The sequence below is a fragment of the Astatotilapia calliptera genome, chromosome 13 (genome assembly GCF_964374335.1).
Source record: "Astatotilapia calliptera chromosome 13, fAstCal68.1, whole genome shotgun sequence".
Taxonomy (NCBI): domain Eukaryota; kingdom Metazoa; phylum Chordata; class Actinopteri; order Cichliformes; family Cichlidae; genus Astatotilapia; species Astatotilapia calliptera.
The window spans coordinates 28,454,766-28,479,511 of NC_137434.1; the positions used below are offsets into that span (position 1 = coordinate 28,454,766).

At 40.6% G+C, this 24,746-nt stretch overlaps 1 protein-coding gene across 1 annotated transcript in view; it reads right to left on the reverse strand.

Moving 5' to 3' along the window:
- The window catches only part of epas1b (endothelial PAS domain protein 1b), a 44,925-nt gene continuing 20,179 nt past the window's right edge, over positions 1-24,746 (reverse strand). Inside the window, exons 2-16 of the mRNA XM_026190710.2 lie at positions 22,273-22,463; positions 17,799-17,950; positions 16,559-16,646; positions 12,982-13,100; positions 12,025-12,227; positions 9,081-9,187; positions 5,052-5,199; positions 4,719-4,924; positions 4,329-4,564; positions 3,869-3,979; positions 2,819-3,351; positions 2,398-2,494; positions 2,099-2,186; positions 1,838-2,005; positions 1-1,600 (exon numbers count right to left, since the gene is read on the reverse strand). Of these exons, the coding sequence (XP_026046495.2) occupies positions 1,449-1,600; positions 1,838-2,005; positions 2,099-2,186; positions 2,398-2,494; positions 2,819-3,351; positions 3,869-3,979; positions 4,329-4,564; positions 4,719-4,924; positions 5,052-5,199; positions 9,081-9,187; positions 12,025-12,227; positions 12,982-13,100; positions 16,559-16,646; positions 17,799-17,950; positions 22,273-22,463 (2,599 nt within the window). The 3' untranslated portion in view covers positions 1-1,448. The remainder of the gene's footprint in view (positions 1,601-1,837; positions 2,006-2,098; positions 2,187-2,397; positions 2,495-2,818; positions 3,352-3,868; positions 3,980-4,328; positions 4,565-4,718; positions 4,925-5,051; positions 5,200-9,080; positions 9,188-12,024; positions 12,228-12,981; positions 13,101-16,558; positions 16,647-17,798; positions 17,951-22,272; positions 22,464-24,746) is intronic.

Genomic DNA, 24,746 nt, shown 5'->3' on the forward strand with positions numbered 1-24,746 from the left:
AACTAAAGAAGAAAAAAAAAAGGCAGTGTTAATGTGGTGAAGTGTCCGGTCAGTTTGGATTGAATAAACTGGGGGAATTTCATAAAAGCTTCAATATCTCAATTCAGAAAAAGAAGAAAAGACTATTTACAATAATGATATGTCATTTGAAACATACAGATCTAATGCTACTAGTTTATCTACTAAAGCAGCAGAGATATGCTACAGTGATTTATGGGATGGATTCAGACAAAACGAGGCAGGCTGATGAATGTGAATATGTGGAAAAAGGCTTGAGCAAGGCTGGGTATCACTTTTACTGCTTCCGATTCTGCTCGGCAGTTCTGGTTCTGGTCATAGCCTTTCAACCTTTAATTCTCTAAAGATTAAAATAATACTTAAATTGGAGTATATTTTAAGTCTTGGGCATAGAGGAAATGAAATTAATACAGATTACCGCAAAGTTACAACATTACATCTGGCCGCACTGTAAAGTACTCCAGTCCAGCATATTGCACCACTATGATTAAAAAGAAATCATCTTTGGGTGTCCGTAATGAGAATACAATAGTGTAAAGGATTCTTAAGAAATCTTTAAAATGGCTACAATTTACCACAGTTCATGATACCCAACTCTTGCTTGAAGCTTCAACTGCGCTGTGTCTACAAGTTGCTGGTAAAACATGCAAATGTGAAAGAAGACCGTGTCTCTGTTCATGTGTAGGTAGTATAATATCATCTCTTCTGAGCCAAATGCTTTAGCTAGAAGAGCAGTAGGGCTGGGATCTGAGCTGCATAGAGTCCATATCAGGACGTAGGTCAGAGACCCACTGCTCACAGATTCCCGCTTTGCTAAACCTAAGCAGGAATCGGCTGGTAGTCAGGGTGATGTGGCTGTAGATGTTTGAGCAGAGCTGGCCTTTGAGGCAGGTTTTCTTCCACACCACTAACACCCCTTTACACCAGAGACCCGAGTTCAGGATGTGTTTTCAAACATAGCTTTGCCACCCTGTTGGCATCTATACCAAACCCGGTGAGATCCCAGTGTCAAAACTCTTAATTAATGTGATGGTGTGACCATTGTCATGTATTAAATGTGCAGCATTGACCTTTTTTTTTGACCAGTGATCGTTTGTTATACATGCGGGTCATTTGATGTTTGGCTCAATGGTGGTCAACCTGCATCTGATATGAGTCAAGAGCTTGGCAGGGAAAGGGGTGCATGTGGCTTGACCCTGATAACTCAGCTTGGTCTACACAGAGAACTTAAAAAGGGATGGGGAAAAGAGTGTGGGGCTAAATAAGGCAGGATGTGGCCATTAATACCATTCTCTATAGTTAGCTGAGCTTTAGGGCTCATAGAAGGCCTAGAGGTACAAAGGTAAAGAAAGGCTTAAGTCTCGTGCTGCAGGTTGAGGCTCAGGGCAGGGAGTAAGTCCAGGTTTATGTCGGTGTTTGAATCTGGGGCTCTAGGTGGCCTGGTCCAGGGCTCTCAGCAGGTCACAGCCCTGGAGGAGGTGCAGGTTGCCCTGCAGCGGGACATTGACCTCGCAGTCATAGCGGGTCAACTCCGGCAGAAAGGAGGGTTCAAATGAAGGCCCCAGCAAACGACTGGCTATGCCTAGAAAATGACAGAAATAAAGAAAATCCCTGTGTGTCAGTGATTTACTTGTTTATTTGAATTAGAAGACCACTTGACATGAGTAGATTTAGTCAGAGCAAGATGTTAATGGCCGAGTCATATATTCTGCAACGTAAAAGTACTTTAAATTAAACAGAAGACTAAATGAGTGCTTTAACTGTCCACACAGTGATATTAGCTGACTAAAATCTGTAAATGTTAGTAATTCCAGCTCACCCTCACACTTGTTAGAAGGCAGCATGTTATACTCTCTGTAGTCACAGCTCTTTTGGGGAAAGCCCTTTTCATTTCGACCATTTCCTGCGTACAGTGACTTCCTGTGTTGTTGCAGCGAGTTGAGACATGGAGCCATGTTCCCTGGCATCATTCTCGCCATCTCCGACTCTGAGAGGAGAGAGCGAGAGGTTAAAAAGGTGCAGCTGATGCGTGGAAGAGATGATAAAACATGGTTTCCATCCATTTGCTGCACAAGCATACCTGCCAGTGATCCTGCACAGAGGGAACGATCCATGCAACTGTCACTCCTTATCTTCTTCCATATGAACTCTGGCAGCTTGCTTTCACCCTGAAACAGTCATACTCAATTGATTAGCAGGTTGTGCATGCAGATATTTTTTTAGGCAAACTATCAAACTCAAGAATTTAAATCGTGGTTTGGAAACTAACATGCAACCTTGCGTGGAACACTAATGCCTCAAAATAATGCACTATGTTACACTGAATACTTTAAGTTGCAGTGGAACTTTTGCTGTACGGTAGGAGTCGGAGGAACTCACCACAGCCATCTGGCTGAAGGAGCGCTTCATACTGTTGGCCATGGCCACTCTGGCTGGACTCATGTCTCTGTAAGCTTGTACAAAGTTGTCGATGGACCTGCATACACAAAGTGGATGAAAATTTTTTTTATTAATAGTATTTTAGTATTTATTTATTTATTGTCATTGTCAAGAACAATGAAATTGCGTTTGGGGCTTCCATACAACCCAAAAAAAAGAAGAAAATAATAAATACCCCTTAAAACCCCTTAAATAATTGCGGCAATAATAAAGAGAATTTGGTGGTCAACACCCTTTTTTATTTAAATCATGTTGTTAAGGTTTTTATTCCTTATTCCTTTTAGTCTTATATTTTCACAGTTATATGCATCAAGTTAAATTTTCCTTGAGCACTAAAATAAGAGACTCATAGTTAAGTCACCTCTGTTTCTGCATGCCATGTGGCATGTTCTGCTTGCAGGATGGCCGTTCTTCCAACATCGTGTCCATCAGACAGGCTTTGGTGGGCCGTGGTTGTTGTTGGTAAGTCAACAGCAGGTCTGGTGGCCACTGCAGATTCTGACTGCCACCCATGGAGGACAGCGGGGAGCTGGCCGGGGCCTGGTATGGGGGATTGTGCAGATGCCCCATCATGTATGACCTTCCATGGGGATCTGCATTCCCCTGGCTGGAGACTCTCTTTTCCCCTCCAGCCCAGGATGAAGATGTCGCACGCTGGTAGTGGCCTGGGGATTGGGAGGAGGTGGACAGGGGCTGTAAGAGGCTGGCCACATTGTTGAAACTCTGCTGGGTGGTCTGGTTAATTTGGGGCAGGCTGGTGTTGCTCCCCATGGATCCTGCTGGAGCTGCCTCCAGGGGCTCTGACTCTGTGACAATGGGATTGAGCTGGAAGTCCTCTCCATCCATAGGGATATAAGGAGCCAGAGTCTCCAGGTCCAAATCATTCAAGTCCCTCTGGATAGCAGAAATAATTTTTGTTTTGTTTTTTCAACACAAATATTTAAGAAAAGAGATCCTTTTAAGCATTTGGTGAAAACTATAAATTATTGCTTTAGACATGTGAGTATTTGTGGCTGAGATAATGCTGCAGTGTTCATAAACTGCCACTCAGTTTAGACTAACAGGATTATGATGATTACATTAGGAACTCAATAATAAAAACATCATTGTGAGCACTAATATTTTATCAGCAGCCACTCAAATATGTAAACCACTGATTTATAGTTTTGTTTAATCCAGTACTCGTTAAATTGAAGAAATACTAACATAAAATGGAAAATGTCCTGGATGCTTTTCTCACAGATTTATAAGCTAAAAGGTCAAAGACACTATAGCAGTAAATTAAAAAGCTAATGATACAGAATACATATGTTGAGCTGGTTAATTCAGGCTTTTTTCTTTGTTTGTCTGAGTTAACATAAAATTCACTAACTCTACACAACTTTGGTCACACACACACACACACACACACCTCAGTGTTTGCAGAACTGTCTCCCTTTGTGTCCAGAGCAAACAGCTTCTCTGTGAGCTCCACCCTCAGGTCACTCTCCACTGAGCTGTAGTAATCATCTGGGCTGCTGGGCTGCAGAGGTGAAGGACAGAGGGAAGGATGAACAAAAGGAAGAAATTAGATTTGAATGAGAGAAGTGGAGAGAAAGAAAATGATAAACACAGACAAAAAGGACTAATACATAAGAGAAACAAGAGAGATGAGTTTTGACAAAGGCACTATTCACTGCTACGAGCCTATTCCATCCAAATAACCACCCCCGTTATTCTCACACACTCTGCCCAGTTTTAGTGACCTCATCGCACACTGAAAGAATAAACCATGGAACAAGTGTAACCAACCAGTCACTCGCTCACTAACTAATTACTCTTTTCAATTTCACAAACTGGCTCTCAGTCGTGCCCTGTCGCGCTGTCCTCACCGTGGAGCAGCTGCTGAGGCTCGGAGTGGCGCTGCCCGATGGAGGATTCTGCTGCACAGTGAACGAACCACCGGCCATTTTACCCACGTCCCCTGGAGCTGCAGTTGGGGGTCCAGAGGCATTGGAGGCAGACTTGTGGCTCTCACTGGCCCAGGACGGTGGTCCCGGAGGGGCCATGGCTGAAACAGACACCTGGGAGTATGCTGGCTGCTGGGGCTCTTCAAACTGAACACGACCTGCGAAAAAGAATCACAAATTTGAGCCAATTTTTTAAAAAAGACAAAAGGAAACTGTATTAAAAAGTTGTTTCTGCTATATTGTTTTTGCCAAAGTAAGGTGGAAGAATACTGTGACCATAACAGACACAGTTTTACAGAAGTAAATACTGACTGAAGTCGAGGGAAACGATCGTGTCTCCAGGTGTTGGAGCAAGCTGAGCGAGATCTTCCGGCTCCTCTTTGAATTTACTGAAGAGGGCATCTCCAGGCTCTCCGCTCATGCCCACTCCAGGACTGAAGAAGCTGCTCATGTGTCGTGGCTTGAACAGGGACTCCGTCTGCCCCAGGGACAAAATCATCGACTTCTCCTCAATGTCACTACGGATTGGAGAAAACACAGCAAATTTGAACTTTGAGATATAGAAATCTGAATATTTTATGATTAAATCCAGGCAAAGATGGCATTTAATTGAGGGAAACTTGGATTAAAAATGAAGACTCTTACCTGAGGACATAGTTGATGCACACGATGCACTGCGGCTGAGAGTTGCGGCTGTTATAAATGACAGTTCCCTGGGTTTCTACCCAGACGTAACCCCCATTCTTAGCCAGCATACGATACTGACCGCTTACTGCCTGACCCTTGGTACACACTGCATAAGGAAGAGAAGAAGAAACAAAAAAGAAGCTATGAATAACATTGGCGTTATTGCTTGCAAGTTTAAAGCAGATATAAAACAATTTTCCTGAAACTGTGAGCATACTTCCTTTATTCTTCAAAAGTGGCACACTGATTTGACTCGAAAGTGAATGACACTGAAACAATAATGTCAGGATCTGGAACATTACATGTCTTTAGTTTTAAAAGTCTCCATCTTTTACTGGTCAGGGTTTTATTAAGTCATTTCTCCATGTTCACCTTTTGTTGTCATTTTTATTAGAGTCTTTACATAACGATTTAAAATGCCATGAGATGACTGTTGACTGGCACTAAATAAAACTGCGCTGAATTTGATTTCAGCTACTGTCCTCAAGTGTACAGGACTGCTTTAAACAGGGCCAATGTAATCAGTGTTCTTCCTTATTACTCAGAAATTACTCACCGAGAGTACTTGTTGAGTTTTTGTTGTTCATGCGTAAAATTGTGACGCGTTCACATTGTTGTATAACCCAGTGAGTAATCTTCTGATGAGGAAACAAAACCAAAGAGAAAATAAACTGACAGTTCTTTTCAGTCTGTCGATGTCAGTGACAGATGGACTGTTTAATCTTCTGTGTTGCAACTTTCCAATCAAAGGTCACATCAGTAGTAAAGTTCATAAGCCTCAGGCCAGTCAAATTAGAAGACGGTGTAAACCTTCAGTACTTATTAAAAGATTTATGTGAGTTTATGTATATATTGGAGCTTGCATGTGTACTTTTGACCATGTGTGTATTAGAGGAAATCCAAATAAAGTCAATTTTTGCTTTTTAAGGTTATTAAAAGATCTATTCTAGGAAGAGAACAGATCAAAGAAAGTATTAAATTCATGCCCATTTGGAGTGCCTGTAAAATCTTGACCACAACTGTATGTGGTGGATTTTTATACTTTGTTTTTATTTAGGTGTTTAAAGTCCAGATTGGCTAATTATTTGTTAAATATTTGCATAATCCTTTAAAAATCAAGCAAATATTTGTAAGCGGGACAAGGCGGGATGTTTGACTTTGACTCGAGAAGGAAATGTTCTGGCTACAGTCCAAAGTTCAGCACTGGCGTGGGAAAGGCGTAGGAATGGTCACAAAGCGTACATAAGGCCAGTGACTCCCTGTGTGTGTGTGTGTGTGTGTGCGTGCGCGCGCAAGTAAGACTGTTGAGAAAGCTTGGAGGGGACAACACTGCATGTAGCAGAGAACACTGTTAGCATGTGCTGATCGACAGGCTGGTCACGTTGGCCGTGAGAGCGGCTCGTCTGCGTTTGTGAGACGTTCAGATGGATAGAGAGTCCTTTATCTTGGCAAATGTCAGACAGCTAAGGGCTGCGGATGCAGATGACTTAAGATCAGTGGAAAGAGAACATGGCTAAAAGAAAAAAAATTCACATGCAGCACACTAAACAAAAACCCGAGGACTACAATCCTCTTTCAAGTCACTTTTTTGGTTTTTGTTGACATGCAAAATTAAAGTGCAGCGAGACCAAAAGAACATGTCTAAAAGGTCAACTTTGGAAGTGCAAAACTTCAAAAGACAACTTGGTATCAAACAATCCCAATATGTGCTGAAATATTTCTGTTTCAAGCACAATGGGTCTGTTTTTTAAGCCTATTGTTTTTTTGTTTTTTGAGCCAACCTTTCAAAGTAAGTCTTTGATTTAAAAAGTCATAATAATTTGACTTTTGTGAATGTGAGTTACTTTGTTTTTTTTATTTATTTAAAAAGAATGCACTTATTACCCCAGATGCTTTTAGATATTATTACTTTGGGCCTGCGGTGTTTTTTAATCCATCCAGACCGTTTCAGTGTGAATTACCATTTTCGGAAATATTGTCCATGTTCTCTTTAATACTAAAATATGACAGTCATATTCTATACTTCTTATGGTTATTGAAGTATCAAAAACAGAATTTAAAAATTTGCATTTAAAATTGCACAAAATAAATCGATCTTTAATTGTAAGCAGTTTCCCCCATAAACTATTTTCATTCAGTTAAACTACACCTATAAACTGCATGATTGTGGAGAAAGACCCAACTGTGATGAGAGGCTCGTGCTTGGCTGTATGCATTAATGTCATCCAGTCTCTATTGAGGGTAATGTTAGCTAGCGGCATGTTTTATCTGACTAGTGAATGGAGAAAATTGTAAAACCACAATTTGGCTTTATGATTTTGGACTAATTGAGTGTGGAAAAAGTTGTTGGTTTATTTTATTTTTTACTTCATGGTAAGACAGGGAGAGTGCTTTTAGTTTAATGAAACAGGCAGCAAAGACCTGTACAGCTCTGAAACTCACACCATTACAATCTAGACTGAAACACACCACTACAGGCTACAGGGGGAAGTATTTGGGTTGTACTGCTTCTTTAAGTTTCTGCTTGACATCTTTTTAAATGATGAAAGTTTTGGATGAAAATATTATTTTCTGTGAAAAGTAAAATATCAAATTAGGTACAGTTTTGTGTCTTGATGCATACTCAATCATCCAAGTAAGGAAAGTTGATTCTGGTCATCTGGATGTAGCGAATCAACTTTTTGGAAAGTACAGTTTTACTTTTCAAAGAAAATATCAGGATTAGTGTTGGCCCAGATATGCCAGGAGGGAAAAAAAGAAAAAGAAAAGCATAATCCTCTTTGTAACAAGAGCATTTTTTGCTGTGTACACACAGACACACACAGCCATTATGTTGCAGGGGTGGTTTTAAGGAACTAAATTACCACTTTCCCTCGTGCACTGTCAAAGCCTCTAATGATACAGTACTGTCAGTGAAGAGAATAGCCATGACACTTCAGAGCCTTGTCCGCATGCGCGCGCTCGCACGCGCACACACACACACACACACACACACACACACTTATTAGATTGTAATAGAGGCCACCTGGTCCCCTGTCCACTGTGTTTGTGGCATCAGATGTGCAAACCTCATCAGGCCATCAGTGGATGCACCTAATTTAATAACAGACATCTTAATACCATGTTGCTGCTCTTTACATACACACAGACATCCACATATGTCTAAACAAGGATAAATGTATTTGTCTACCTAAAACATAAATAAAGAAAATAAAAATAAAATTTAATGAAACAAAAATGTCTGACAAGAAAAACCCCCAATATCGTCACTCAAACTTTAGGCTGTATTACCAGCTGACTACAAGTTTGAAGCGTTTAGCTGATCTGGCTAGTGATTATGCAGTTTTTACATCCTGATCACTAAAATTAGAGTTCATTTAGGGAATCCTTCAAAGTAAGTTTGGGTGACCGTGGCTCAGGGGGTTGGGAAGCGCATCTGTAACCGGAAGGTCACCGGTTCGATCCCCAGGCTCTCTGTCCTGGTCGTTGTGTCCTTGGGCAAGACACTTTACCCTACCACCTACTGGTGTTGGCCAGAGGCGATATGGCAGCCTCGCTTCTGTCAGTCTGCCCCAGGGCAGCTGTGGCTACAATCGTAGCTTGCCTCCACCAGTGTGTGAATGCGAGAGTGAATGAATAGTGGCATTGTAAAGCGCTTTGGGTGCCTTGAGAAGCGCTATATAAATCCAATCCATTATTATTATTATTAAGTGCCTCGAATGTGCCATTTCAAGATGGCTGCCAATACTAGCAACCATGCAGAAAGGCTCTAATTATTGTTTAAGAGTTGCTCCATATTTCATCAGGTTTTTGAACCAATCGCTTACTGCTACGAGCAAAATCTGAGGAAACGCAGGCTTAGATCTTAGCTAAAGGCAAACTACACGTGCGGATTGCGTTCATAGCTGAATCACCGTGGCTTGTTTTGCTTCATATTTGATGTTTGAGGCGTTCAAAGTCTTTTTTAAGGTCCGAGCGTGTACTTACAGTTTTGATGACTCTTGGTGACACTGTCTGAGTCCAAGGCGTGGTAGAAGTCGTAGATGGAACGACCCAGCAGATCCTCGGGAGTGTAACCCATCAACTCTGTTACCCTGGAACACAGACACAGACATCTAATAAGACACGGGCTTTTACTTATTATTTGAACTTTTCTCACATGTACGACTCAAAACACAAATCCTGCACTTCATCCTGAACTTAAAAAGACATCATGTACCATTTGGAAATCAAACTGAGAGGTGGATAGATTTCCAAAAATAAGAATTGCTCGTTCTGTCTCCAACCTCCCGGTGCTTCTGGGAACAGCTAATCTCTCGTCTCTCATCACAAGTTCACATTGTTAATCAGGATTTTGTTGCTGGCTTTCAATAACCACGTTTATAAAACTCCCTTTTATTTCTCTCCAACTCTTTCGCCAGTAAGTAGAGGTTTTGAGAATAAATAACAGGATTACTGTAATCTGATTACAGGTGCACTAATTTAAATGACGTTTTTGAGTGCTGAAAATAATTACATACTTAGCTTCAGGCTGTTTTGACAGCAAATAAACTCAAGTTAATAACGTATATAAATAAGTGTAATTTTGACTTCACTGAGAAGCCAACAATTAGGCTAAGGGTCAAAAGCAGAGCCTCTTCCAAACAAACTGTGCTGTGAGAACATGATCCAAACCTACAACAGGAAATGGGCCCCTGAAAACAAGGTTTTATCAGGATAAGGAGACCGGGGAGGGTAAACTGGGACAGAGAATGAAGATAAGTTGTACTTAACCCAAATTAAAGTGCTAGGAATGTGATTTTACTCCAACTGCCACCAAAATGTTTTCACTCTGGCATGAGGATAGACTCCAGAGTTTAGGGATAGGATACACTGCAGCATAAAAAAATGTTTCAAATTTCCAGTAGGTATAAATGTACTCTTTCACTCCGTTTCATCCTATTTGTACCTCTGATCATCACTCTCAACATTTTTTGATGTCAAATCAGTTAAAATACAGTTTTCATCATCTATATTGCCCTTTGGATAGCTTTGGAGGTGTGAAGCCAAAGTTTCATTGAGATGAACAGTCAGCGGATGATGATGATGCGGTGGATTTATTGTGTGAGGGACAGAGTGAGATTGCATAACGCTGACAGATGTAGTGAGGAAAGGGAGGGAAGGGAGGAAAGGGAGGGGATGAATGTCTGGAGGGAAGAGGAGTACATAGGCACAATGGGTTTAAAAAAAAAAAAAAAAAAGAGACACATGAAAAAAGGAAAAAATGCATTAAGGCCAGAGAGGAGAGTCAGAGTGGGGAAAGAGACGAAACAAAAGCATTAATAAAACATGGTCACAACTAAAATAGCTTCAAATTATAACAATGATGATTACGATGGTGATTGCTTTCTTTTCTTTCCTTCCATTCATTTCCTCCATGTTAAGTAAGTACAAGCGTTTCACTGTTATTTTTATGTTATTTTGTATCACGGTGTACTTTACATTATTACAGATATAAAAGTAACAAATGACAGGAAGACCAAAGCAGAGGAGCACATTACCCTGCGGGCTATCGTCTGCATACAAATGATTTTATACAAATGTTTGAATTAAAACTCTAAAATTAATTAATGCAGGAATCAACAATACACAAATTGTATCTAATTTAGTGTAATATTTGGGTCAATGTCCCTGTATTACTGATAAATCTACAACATGCACTGTGATAAGTAGTGATTACTTGCATGACGTTTCTGATTGACACTTAAAAGTAACATAGTACACACAGAAGTGTTGTCCACGTCTAAATTATCCAAGTTGTATAACTTTAGAACTTCCCTTTGTGTCCTTTTGTGTTTGTATTCCTTATACTGTAGAATTGAGAATATAGCCAATAGCCATACGTCATTTATAAAGCTGGTATTTAATCATAAAATGGACTTTCTTACTGTACTTAGTAAATTATAAAGAATCAACAGGGATATTGAGGGGAGGAAATAATTGTTCTTCTTAGGTCAAGCAGAGTTTAAGCAAACTAGAAGGTTAAACTTCTGATTGTTACCCCTCTTGAAGAACTAATTATTCCTAAGTGATAAGTCTCTGTTCTTTCCCCCTCTCTCTCCTTCTTTGTTTCCTCCATCTCTCACACTGCCAGGCATGAGCTGAAGAAACTTTCCGTCCCTCCTCTAATGAGTGTAAGTCTCTGCTGAGCCAGGAGGGTCGACCCACCTACAATAAACTCATTTGCGTAATTGGAGAGAAGATTTAGGCGGCTATTAAATTGCACTAAAAAGGGTGAAAAAGAAAATGGGCTCTTGTTTGTAGTGCGGTCACGCACAGACCTGTGCATGCAATACACAAAAGGAACATTTCTCTTGCATGAGAGGCTTGATAAGATTACAGATTTGCGTGCATGCGATTGTGTAACACCAATCTGAAAATGCGTTGTGTTCCCTTCTCGTGCCAGTGGGAAAGAAATATCTGGGCGCAAACTATGAGGTTCTTTGGGTTTAAGATAGCCGCTTTTCATGCTAACCTACAAGTGACGAATGATAACTGACACAATGTCAGATGTCATTTTGTTTGGCAGCTTTAAAAATGTTTCAGCTTTAGGCTTGTTCACGATCTAATCCAGGGTCATTAACACTTGGCACGCTCTGACAACGTCATGACAGCGCCTTATTAATTTATGTTTCATCACCAACTTCTATTTTCTTACCTGCTAAGTCAACACACTGCAATCGCTCAAATATTCTGTGTGTGTGTGTGTGTGTGTCTGTGTGTGTGTGTGTGTGTCAGACTTTAATGGTTGTGTTTTAATTGGCAGCAATGTGAATCTGCTGCTCTACTGAACTCTGCTGAGGTTCAAACCAAATATAGGTGCATAAAAATATATTCACCGAAGCATATATTATCATTTAATACAAAATCTAAAAAATATGTTTCTGCCTACCTCTCGTCACAGTAGGTGAATTTCATGTCCATGCTGTGTCTGCTCAGGAAGGTCTTGCTGTCCAGCGGCGTGTCGATGTTGGACGGGTGTGGTATCGGTTCGCACATCAGGACAGCGCATGTGAGCGGAGGCTCTTTGAAGCCGCACAGCACTCGCGGAGGGCAGCTGTTGTACATCCTCAGTTGTCCAGTGCAGTGAAGCACCTGAGGAAGAGCAGCAGGAGTGTAAATGGAGTTTACACAGTGTCAGAGTTACCCCTGTGGTGAATAACATGCAGCCATAGCGCGATTATTACAGTTTTCCCTATCTGAGTGTTCATATTTACCATGACGCAGACACCTATTGTAGTGGTCATGTCTTTTTTGGCCCCACATTAGTCGATATTAATGGCCAGGGCTGCGATAGGTTCTTCAAAAAACGGTAAAGTACTTCTTACCTTTGAAAATAATGCTTTGCATTACTGCTATACAACCCAGAGAAAGCATTTCTCTACACTATTTGTTACACTACTTGTGTTGCTGCACAAGATTGCTTGTGGAATTGCTATTTAAGGATATAACATTAAACTTTTAATATGGGCTTCTAGACTCCTACCAGCATCATGAATTGCTCTGGATGATGGAACTCCAGGCCTCAAGGGCCAGTGTCCTGCAGGTTTTAGATCTCACGCTGGGTCAACACCTGAATCAAATGATTAGTTCATTACCAGGCCTCTGGAGAACTTCAAGACATGTTGAGGAGGTAATTTAGCCATTTAAATCAGCTGTGTTAGATCAAGAACACATCTAAAACCTGCAGGACACTGGCCCTTGAGGCCTGGAGTTCCCCCAACCCTGTTCTAAAATCTAAACCCTACTTGTGTCCAATATGTGGCTAAATCTATTCACAATGTAATAATCTCATTTTGTGTGTGCAGTTGCTGCAGATGTGATGCTTTGTAGATGTAGCAGTTGTTACCTTCCAGCTGGCTGACTTGAGGTTGACAGTGCGTCCTCTGTTGGTCACCGTGCATTTCATCCTCATGAAGAAATCTCTCTCTGTGCTCAGCTCTTTGCATTTTTTACCAAAGCCACTTCCTGGAAGACACAAAAAAACAGTGTGTCAGAATTCATCATCTGAATCATCATACAATAATACAATGTCACTGAGCAGGGGCAAACATAAGCATTTAAATGATTCAGATCCTGCTCTTGTGAACAGCTTTTTAGCTTTTTGCACAGTATATAAAATTCGCTTGACATTAAAGCATAATAATATATGGATCCTATAAGTATGAGGAGATTTAAAACAAAGTTCAGTGTCTTTTGTTTTTTTTTTGCAATATAATAAACTGGAAGTTCACTCCCTTTATCTCCCTTCCAGCTTAGTCACAGAGGACTTGGAAAAAATAGGCCAAGTTGTTACATCATAAGGTCAGAGTTCAGCCCCGGAGCTGCAGCCACAAAGCAAAGAGAAGTGTGTCTTTTGTCAAACTCCACGCTTAAAAGTGTGTCTCTAACTCCATATGGTTACACTTGAGCAAAACAAACACCACATAAATGTTTCCCCGACACTTACAAGCACGTTCATGTTCAGATGTGAATGAGTGTGGAGTGAAAGTGCGTTAAATAGAAAAGGTCTATAAATCAGAAGGTATTGTTCTGCTGGTGTGCTTTGTGGCCACTGCTGATAAGAGTTATCAACCACAGCACAGCGAGTGTGACCCTGTGTGTGTGCAGGAGAGAGGGATGGAGTAGAAAGTGGATTCACAGACAGAAAACATGTAGTATGGGTGTACTTCTGGCTCTGCTTTGCACTGCGTGTGTAACATACTAAGGTCATTATCTCTACCCCATAATGCCTTGTTCCTCTCTCAGCGCCTTTCCTCGTCTGCTCTTCCTCACGGTAGCAGCTCTTATCTGCTTTCCTTTGCACATGTCCTTTACAACTCTACTTTATCTGTTTATAGGTTCATCTCTGTATAACCTTTGAACTTTTGTTCTCATGTTTTTTCCCCCCTTGTGGACCCATCAGATATAGAATATTAATAACCACACTCTGTTCATGTTTTGAATTGTTTTGCATAGATCATTTCTGTCCCACAAGTAAAAGCAGGAGAGTTGAATGGCTCTGTAACAGTAAGAGCTGCAAGGCTGTACAAAGCATGTGGAAGATAGTAAATCTGTGTAACACCTGACAATTTCAGAAGAATGATTTTTCATCCTCAAGTAAACTCAGAGGATATAGATGTCTGAGGGTCCATTAAATACTTTGGTCACTCCTAGATAAGACAGCTGCTGACAACAAGCTGACAGTACTGTGGAATATTATCGTCCTGTAGGAATGATAGGATTTACAGGCCCCTGAACTTTCCCCTAGCACCAAAGCCAGCCAAACACTTCTAACTAATCTACATTGGCCTCAATATTGAGCCACAGGTACATGAAGTGAAGAACCTGTCCAGGCTATATTAGACCAAAGGTAAAGTGCACATGTCTGCAAGTATGCACGGTGTGTTTAAGTCAGTGTTGACATCACCCACACTACACTACAACACAGCAACCATGCTTGAATCTTCCATATGGACAGCTGTCTATTCACAGCTGTCTGCATAAGTATCTGCAAAAGCATATCAGCAACTGTGCATTCAGTTTTCGGAAGTTCAAAGGTTTTTAGGAAGAAAATGGGCAGGGATTTCAATAACTCCTGAATAATCATTTAAGTTAATTTAAATTCCTTAGATCCTAAAAAGTGAGCATTTATCTGATGGAATTAGCCACTGACATCAAATCGAGTCAACGCCCGGACCAGTGAGACGTTTTTGGGCAGCACAAGGGATTTTGTTAATTATGTGTATCCGGGAATAAAGGGCATAAAAGGAAAATTTAAAAAAAAATCAATTAAAAAAAAAAAAAAAAAAAATCACACTATTAAGAAGAAGAAAACATGCTTATTATGACTTAATGTCATTTTAAAAAAAAAAGTCAAGGTTAACACAGTCATTACATCTCTCGGCCCACATGACAGGAGCTGGAAAGTAAGCCAAGCTGTTACATGACAAGTGAGAGTTCAGCCTTGGAGCGATGCCTCAGAGCCAAGAAATTAAGTGTCTCTTGTGTCAAACTCCAAACTCACAAGTCTTTATCTCCGTATAGCTAAGGTTGAGCAAAACAAACACCAGACGAACATCTCTTCAGGCCAAAAACAACTGACGTACGTTAATATGTGAGTGACTGAGTGAAAGATTTAAATAGAAACAGGCCTATAAAATATAAAGTATTGTTCTACTTGCAAGTTTTGCGGCCAGTGCTGATAAGCGTTATCAACACTCTGTGTGTGCTTATATTCTATATATACATGCAGGGGAAAGAGTTCGAATTCTCAACAAAAAAATAAATAAATAAAATAAAAATCACAAAATCCTGCCTCAGAGTTTGTTTGCGTTAACATCAGCTGATGACATTTTATTTCACTGGAGTCACGCTGCAGATACGCAACACCAGTGCGACCACACATACTGAAGTAAAGAAGTCACACCGGTGTTACTTGTCCACAGAAATGTCCAGAAAGCAGCAAACTAACACAAGATTGGTTTATTGTCTTTTATAATTGAGGCGACTGTTGTTGTGATTTGGCACTACATAAAAAATTTTTTTATTTGAAATCAGAAACAACTAGAATTAAAATACAAACTCTCACATGATTGGGGGAAGTTTACTTAGATTATGCCTCCAGTTATCCAGCATGGCTGCATGACTTCACACTTACATAATCTCAAAATGCTGTGAGTGGACCTAATGAACCACTGCCACGATTTCAAATAAGGAAGTCAGAGTATGTACAGGCAATTAATATGAGGCACACTCTCGGGCTTAGATAATACACAGTTTAACACAGTTTCTTTTGCTCTTGTTACTGTATGATGTCATTGTGAGTAGATTTCCCAATATGGTCATGAAAGCCGACTCAATACGGAGGGTGACCATAAATGAGGAGGAGCTGATTTCAGACAGAGTGAACTGAAAGGCGAATTGTTCCTTTACTAACAATATGAAGCTGGTAATGAGTATTACAGGTGACCTTTAAATGTTTCCAGTCTGAATCAAAGCTTAGGAATCTTGTCTTCTTCGAAGACTTAACTATTTGTATTGTGAGCATCTTTTAAGTGTATTTGTTTTTTTAATTATTTTTTTAATTTGCGTGGTATTAATGCTCTCCAGTGAGTTGTTTTCTGTTACATACATTCTATGATCTCCTCATGGTGACGTGGGTGGGACAAAACATCAACTTTGTACACAGGATATCCTATTATCTAATGGGCAGCATAGCTTGTGAATTGCTGAGCAAATTTATTCTTTTATTGAGTAGATAAGACTCCACAGACATTCCTCTACTTTATTTCAGGGGGCATTTTCTGATAAGGAGGAGAATGAAAAGATCACTTGTCATGTCAGAATGACTGCATATTTTTTTTTAATCAGTAAACCATAATCAGGTGAATGTAACAGTTGTCATAGGTGGATAGAAGATAATGCGTATGAGACTGTGTACTAACCAGTCGTCTTCAGACTGAGGTTTTCTCTGATCTCCTCATGGTCGCATGGGTGGGTGAAGTCAAAGATGCTGTGACCAGTAAGCTCCACCTGAAAAACAAAAAGCAAACAAATAAATAAAAATCCTGAAATAAGGAATGTTAAATAAAGATATACAATTGCCTTTCTGTTACAGTTTTCTCTACATTTTACAGTAGTTGTTCCATCAGTTAGACATGCTGCATATTTCTTTTTCTGGCACCAGCACCAGTAGTTTTGTTTGGGATAAATAGATGAAGAGGGGGTAGTGAGCGTGAGTAATGGCGGCCACCATGAATGAACAAATGCACAAAAGTGTGTCACCTCCAGAAACACAGAATGCTTCAACACTAAACAAACAAAACTTTAGCAGCTTGTGATTGTAATCCTCCGATAACCAGTCAAGCTGCACTTTCTATGCAGTTTATATTTGCCCCATATAATATAAAATATGTAATGAACACACTAAAAGAATAAAATTTGGACATCAAAGACAAGTGTCCAACCAGAAGTGAAATGTGTTCTCCTTCTGTTCCACTGCAACGGTGTAAGGAGTGAAGGAAGACCACTAAGTTTTTGGACAAATCTTCTACCACAAATGATTTTCTTCCAGAAAATCCACTTAAGGGACATAAAGTTCAGGCAAATGGGTCACAAGGAAAGCCTGAAATCAGAAAGCTGAGGGCAGCGTAGGGTCGCAAAGCAGAGCTTTTGTTTCAGCGTTTACAGTAAACTTCTCCTTTACGATTTGCTGTTTAAGTTGGTGCCAGAGAGGGTGGGGAAAGAAAATGCACAATGTGTTTATAGTTGAACCTCACCGTCTTGACTGAACACACACTGCTGGCATAACAGGCATTTCACATAAACACACCCCTCTCTCTCTCCTGAGTACCCGTTAACATCCACATCTGCGTCCTGTCTGACTGGGTTAATGTCTTTCTTCCAATCTTCTTGAGAAGTTAAAGAAAATTAAAAAAAATCTATCCACATGTCACGTGCAAAGATGTTAGATGTTGGTGATGTTTATGACCTCTCAAAGCACTTTAAACTACAAGCCAAATTCACCTGTATTTATATAGCACTTTATTCTGTGTCTGTGGACGCCCCCCCGCAAAAACAAAAAATAGCATCAACTATGACTGCGTGCAAATAAACAGGAACTGATCACATTTAGAAGTGTCTGCACTTGTCTGTTTATTTAAGTGTTCTTTAATGGCTGTGTACCTGCGTGAGTCCCATGAATTTGTTGATGTTCTCGGACAGGAAGATCATGTCACCATCTGATGTTACTACGGTGATGAAGCCCTCCAGAGACTTTAGGTACAGGCTGTCCATCTGTCCGTTGTCCTCGCCGTCGCTGCTGCTGCTGCTGCAGCCTGGAGGGAGAGGCAGCAAACAGGAGACGCTTACAAATTGTTTCTCATTCAGTGCTGATTATAAATGGATATCATTGTGAATCTGTGTGTGTTTGTGTGCACGCATCAGGCTTGTTTTCCCTCTTGAAGCTTTGGCTCGGGGACAAAACAAACCACTGTAGCTTCTTCCTGCATCTCCGGCCACCCCTGATGCTCGACCCTGACAAACTGCTCGCAAACTGCTCAAGCGGTGCCCGCTTTTAGGACATAACTTGCAATTATGCTCAAATACACTCAGCGCAGTATCCAAACATTTACACACAGTGACTCCAGTCTGTCAACAGTGTCTTGTTTCAGCTAATTGATAGAAAAAACACCTCTAGCCTCGAGCTGGCCCCAACTCAAGAGGCGTATGTGTTTGCAGACGCTGGCTTCACGCTGAACAAAGCCCAGTAGTTGATGGGGGTGGAGGGTGGGAAGCTTGCAATTCCTCTAGTGTGTTTCCCTGAGATAAGAGAGAGCAACTCTCAAGGCTTCCAACAAGGCCTGGGGCTCGAGTTTGGAGCTGGGCCCAGATAGCATTAGCCCCTAGAGGACCCGGAGCTTTCACATGGGCCCCAGGGAGCTGGGGAGACTCTCAAGGCTCTATCCAAAGACCAGCGCCACCTTTGGCCTAAATACTAAGCTGTGATTACCAGTCATTTGGACTGAGTTGCACTTTTCTTCTCTGTGCTGTTCTTTGGTTGCGTAACTGCCCTCGTTTCAGAATAATGGGGAGCAGAACAGAGCGTTTGATAGGGACAGCTGCTGCTAAGAGAATCATTTCCCCTCTATTTTCTGACATTTGTCCGGTCATACTGGACAGAATGAAGGGACAGAGCAGTGAGGCAAAATGAGTTTCTCATAATATGAACTCAGAACATTATGTGACTGTCATAGTGGGAATCCTTTTTCCACCATTTTCCTGTTCATCACGTTTGTAAAGACAGAATATCTGGTGCATGCTTTCACATGCCAAACAAAAGAGATAGTATTCAGGGTGTGCTACACATTAGGACGCCACAAGAGAAAACCTTGACAATGTCACCTACCCGATGTGGGCTTCAGGGACTGAGGCTCAAATGAGCATCTATTTTTGGGGTTAGGATTTGATTTTAAAACGAGGAGAAGAAAACGTGAAACTGAACAAAAACAAATATTTTCTTTCTTTCTTGTTGATAGAGCCTAAACTGTCAGAATAGTTTTGTTAGGTCAGTAAATGCCTGAAGGGAACCAGTACCAAATATTTAGACATAAATCTAAAAGTAAGGCACAATTTCGATAAGTACCATTAAAAAAAACAAAACAAATGCATGACACACAAATTGTGTTCTGAAAAGATGAGAAATATTCAGTAATGAACGCAACCAAGAATAGAAAAAAAAAAGAAAATCCATATGCAGTTGGAGAGTTGTCTGTCATTTATGCACATGTTACTAAAGCAGTAACTTAATATAAAAGCACTCTACTGAAAACATCTGTTATAATAGTTGTTTGGAAATTTCTATATTTTTCCCCTTATTTTGGTCAATCTGCTTTTTATTCTACTCCTTATCCAATCGTTAGGGTTGCTGGAATGCTGAGCATAATAATTTACGTTTTTAAAAAAAAGTAATATATTATGAACTCAATTGAGGGAACTTGCAATTTGCCAGAGAACAAATGGCGTACAGATGAAAACAAAATATTTGGCCGCCTGATCAAAGGGCAGTAAATCAGTATATTTCCCAAAATGTAGGACTCTACTTCAAACACAGCTGGGACCTCTGCAATTAGGAACGCATATGTTTCACAGTATTTTGATCCAAGTTAAGTCAAAGTCAAGACAAAAATACAGCTGAATCCTTTGAGGTATCTCCTAATCAGTACATCAAAGTTCATCAGGTCCCAACTGAGCGTAAGTTACTTAAGGGAGGTGTTCCCTACAGCGGCTCTTGGGTGCATATACAGTATGTTTGTGTGTTTGTGAGGGTGCATTCCAGCATGTTTGGCGCCAAGGCAGTCGGCTGTTATGGCTAGCAGGGGTAATGCCAGCACCAGCCGAACGATGGGCAGAGCTCTTCGTTTCCTCCGCAATCTCTCCTTCCATCACGGAGCAATCAGACCGGCCTGATAATGCTGTATCTGCAGCTGCATCTCACGGATCTCCTTGTGCTCTCCTCCTCTCTCACCCGCTGCTTTCCTACCCTCATTACCTTTACAGCTCCTCCCCGTGCACGCCTCCTCCTCCTCCTCTCGTTCGCACTTGTTAACCTCTCCTTTACATACATCTCATACATACTCCCCCCCTTTAACACTTCTTTATCTATGCGAGCACGTCTGACAACCGCTACTGGAATTTCAGAAAATGTTAATTACCCTAAATTGGTTGTATCACCCAAATGACTTTTGAACCCTGCTTTTGAGTGCTTTGAGAAAGTTTCAGTAGCTACCATTGTGTTTGGATAGAGGCAGATGTTTTACAGGTGGATATCTCAAAATCTTGGAATTTGAAACTGAAACCATTTGCATTTTTATCTCTTTTTGTGGTTAACTAACCCTTTAACCTCAGGCAAACGCGCAACGAATGTGCTGCTGGATTGCTTTTTTTTTTTTTAATCTTTGTAAAACACCCTGATTAATTGTTCTTTTTTTAGTGGAAACGCAGCCCATATTCCACATCTTTATCAAGCATCGATTTCATTTGTGTAATTTGTGCGCTAAAATCCTACTTGAGATGCTAAATGAATAAAGAAACGACACATAAATGCTCTGATTAATGATAGTCTACAAAGAAGAAATGGGAAGTAGTCATCATTGTTGTTTAAGGAAGCACTGGTTGAATGCATGGCTATTTCCTCTGCGAACAATGAAAGTAGTCAATCATAAATAAAGAGCAATAAATAGAAAAATCAAAAGTTACATAAGAATAGACTAATGGCAGTCTAAAGATTTACAGATAAGTCTAAGGTATGGCATTAATCACAGTGCTTTCCTGTGTTTTATTACTATGGTGTCGTAGAGCTGACAGCTTTTATTAATTGCTATAAAAATGGTTTTAAAGAAATTATAAATCAGGTCAGCTCACAAAGTGTGAATGATGGGAATTATTTAAATTACATGCCAACATTTTTTTTTCTCCTCCGTGTGTTATAATGACACAGTCAATAAAACAAAAACCAAAAACAAAGACAGTCATTTAAATCAGCGACAACATGAATATTGCTCATCTATACACAAACAGCTTTGACTTTAAAGATATCGTGGGGAAGTTTACCAGCATACAGGTGTCAAAGGTTAAAACCTCACTTTACCGCCTCCTCCCCTGTGTGAACTCAAGTTTTCTAGCTCTATTAAGGAAAAATAAACATTTTTTAACAAGCTGCAGTGCTGACAATTGACGTTGGTTGTTAAATTTTGTGGTTCTCTGATCTCACTTCGAGACACGGACGCAGTGGAGGAATTCCAGAACAATAGGTCTGATTCTTTGTTAAGCTTCCTCGACTTCTAATTTTAACTAAGACGAGAGGAAGGAGGAGAAGTGCAAAGAAAGACGCCAGCAAATACTTTCCTGCTTTACTGGACAACTCGACATAGCAACAGACACACACACGAACGTGCCGACGCAAATCTGTGATCACACGTCAAAGAAGCTGCTGGAGGGAGGTGGTGTGCCGTTTGAATTTTTTCTCCTTTGTGTAACGAATTAAGATTCACTGCACGGAAGCTTGCACCGATTTGCATTTAGAGGTGTGTGAAAAATTAAAGGAAAAAAATAAATATGGGCTTGGTAAAGAGCTGATGTGCTGTAAGAACAGCACATCTTCAGAGCACCTTGGTATTGACACACTAAGAACTCTACTGAAGGGATGGCCAATTCTCCCAAGTTCATTCTGTTCTCCTAGAGGTAGGGAGTCCTGTCTGAAGGACCAAAATCGTACATATTTGACAGCAAAGACCAATCACAGCATTGGTGGCAACAAAAGTTGCCTCAAGGTGCTTTATATTGTAAGGTAGATCCTACAATAATACATACAGAGAAAATTCCAACAATGAACAAGCACTTTGGCGACAGTGGGAAGGAAAAACTTGCTTTTAACAGGAAGAAACCTCCAGCAGAACCAGGTTCAGGGAGGGGCGGGGCCATCTGCAGCGACCGGTTGGGGTGAGAGGAGGATAAAAGACATGCTATGGACATGCATATGCCTATGACTATGTTCATAACTGAAACCAAGTCAGGAGTCTCAATTTCTCCCTTTAGTTTGTCACCCATGTGCATATTTGTGTGAGTCTGTGTGTATCTGCCTGTGGTGTAGCGTTCGTACTTATGGCGAGCAGCTTGCGTGTACGGAGGAAGCTGATAGCGAGCCTCATGATGGATGCCTTGTCCAGGTGAGCGCTGACGCTGTGGGATAAAGGCAGCTGGTGGGCCAGCTCGTAGAACACCTCCGTCTCTTTGCTGCGCCTGCAGCGCGCTGCATCGCGAGACTTCTCCTTACGTCTCTCTGAGCTGCTCCTGCACCACAAAACAGACAAATGGTCATTTAAACATGAACAATGACACATAATCATACGGTTACTCTGGAAGTCGGTTGGCTTAATGAGACAGTCGGTCTTCGTTAATAATTATATTTCAGGTTCTTCTGTATCATTCAGCAGTTAATCTTCCATGAATGCACTCACTGTCTGGGGTCTTTAAAATTTCCTACTCGACCTTGCTGCGGGCACACCACAGCATAAAGAAACCAATCTCATAAATCCCCATGTGATTCGACAAGCACCAAATGTGCCCGTTTCAAAGGGGGTTCGCTCACAAGTTCGAATACAATGCATCATTCAGTATAAATACAAAGAAGTGGTTGGTTTATAAAGCTTTTCTGCAGCCCTGAGGTACAATAATTGCTCTTTTGTTTTTTTCCCCCTGAAAAACTAGGACTTACATATTTCCACATCAGAAACAAACTGGGCCATGTTGAAATATCAGCAATATCAGAAATTCACATCAATGATACAACAAATAGAGCTGCAGAAATGTTATTGCGCTGCCTTTGTTTTTGCAACCCAACACACATGAATTCACTTTTTTGATAAAGTTACGCAAACATATTCAGTATTCAAAAATTGCTTGACTTGCTTCTTAAAGGACTACGATTGAACCTGAATTTCACTTTGTGTGAGCTTGACACCAGTTATTGATCATCATACACAGAAACATACACCTCAGCAGCTCCTGCTTTTGGTATCGCTTCAAAGCCTATCAGTGTCTGTCAGTACAGAAGGGGACGTCCCTGTTTGAGATGCAGAAAGCCAGTTCAGTTCAGCAGTTGGCAGTCAGGCTGGTTTAAGTTGCAGAAACAGTTTCCGTGTAATGGAAAGAAATAACTTGTATAACGAGTAAAGACACTGCAAGGCAGAACTACAGAAGGAACACAAAAAAGATGTATTTAGAGATAAGAAAACAATAACTTCTTATGACGCGACACCATTTCCTTCACTTCCTGCATGAAGAGATCAGTCACCAGGTCACTAACACAAACACTGTATATCTATGAAAAACACACATATGTACTCGCTGAAACAGCACACTTCAAAAATGATCAAAAGATCCTTTTATGAGAAAAGTGAAATGTGGAAAAAAATGCATTAAACTTGTTATAAAAGATGTTCATCCTGGCTTCTGATTTGAATACTCACTAAAATTCAGTCCCTAACCAACTAAAGACTGGCTTTTCTCAACCTTTTCCTCTTGATGTTAAAAGAACAATTACAATATCTTAAAAATAACCATCCCACTGGTAACTCATTCACCTCCTGTGTCCACTTTCATGCATATTTTTGTTCAACTTTCTCATTCGTATTTGGATTTAGTGAAACCTATTGAGCAAAATTCAATTTGAACTTTGCCAACAGGAGGATTATACAGCGTGTTTGGAGTCTGTGTTCCATGCGAGGAAAATGGGTTTTAATAGATGTAAATTGGTCTTTAAAAATAAAATTTAAATTGGAAACCTGGTTAAAGACGTGTAGGCAGGTGATTATTTTAATTTCCTCTGGTTAATGCATTTGTTGTTTGAGGGAGAGAGCTTTTGCTCACAGCACCGAGGTTCCAAGATAAAAGCGTTTACTTCAACAATCAAATTGCAATCTGAAAATCTTTTCATGGCGGTCAAGCTATAGCAAAAATGCCGCCAACAAAGCCTACACAAGAGCGGGCCAAATTATGTCAGCAAGCAGAACTCTGGGTAATTTTCCATGGATATGGTTTCTTTTTTTTGGCTCCAGGCTCTGAAAAAGAAATGCATCAGATTTGGACGTGAAAGCTCAAATAGGCAAACAGTCCTAGTTTAATCGCTGATCCAAGACATCAGCACAACAATCCATATTAGGACATCACACGTGGAATTTGGCTTTATCTGGGCTCCCTCGTATGCTCAAATTCAACTCTTAGTCACTGGATACCGTCTGCACAACATGGGACTGGTAAGGTTGCGCAACAGGGTTCAGATTTATATGAAAAAGCTGCAAAGCAACAGCAGCAGGGGAAGAAACTGACAGAAGAATGCTGCCGGATGGAATAAGAAAACTGTGGTAACATCATAATAGCAGACTCATCATGCTCCATTTAAATCCACTGAATCACCTCTGCTGAAATACCTGGACAGGAACAGCATGATTATGCAACAGGTGTGACTATAAATAAGACAGTGACCAATATGTGTTTTTTTTTGCAGTTACTGCAGTTTCTCACTCAACCACCTGGGGATTACTCCAAAAGAGACAATTGTCATAGACTTTCATA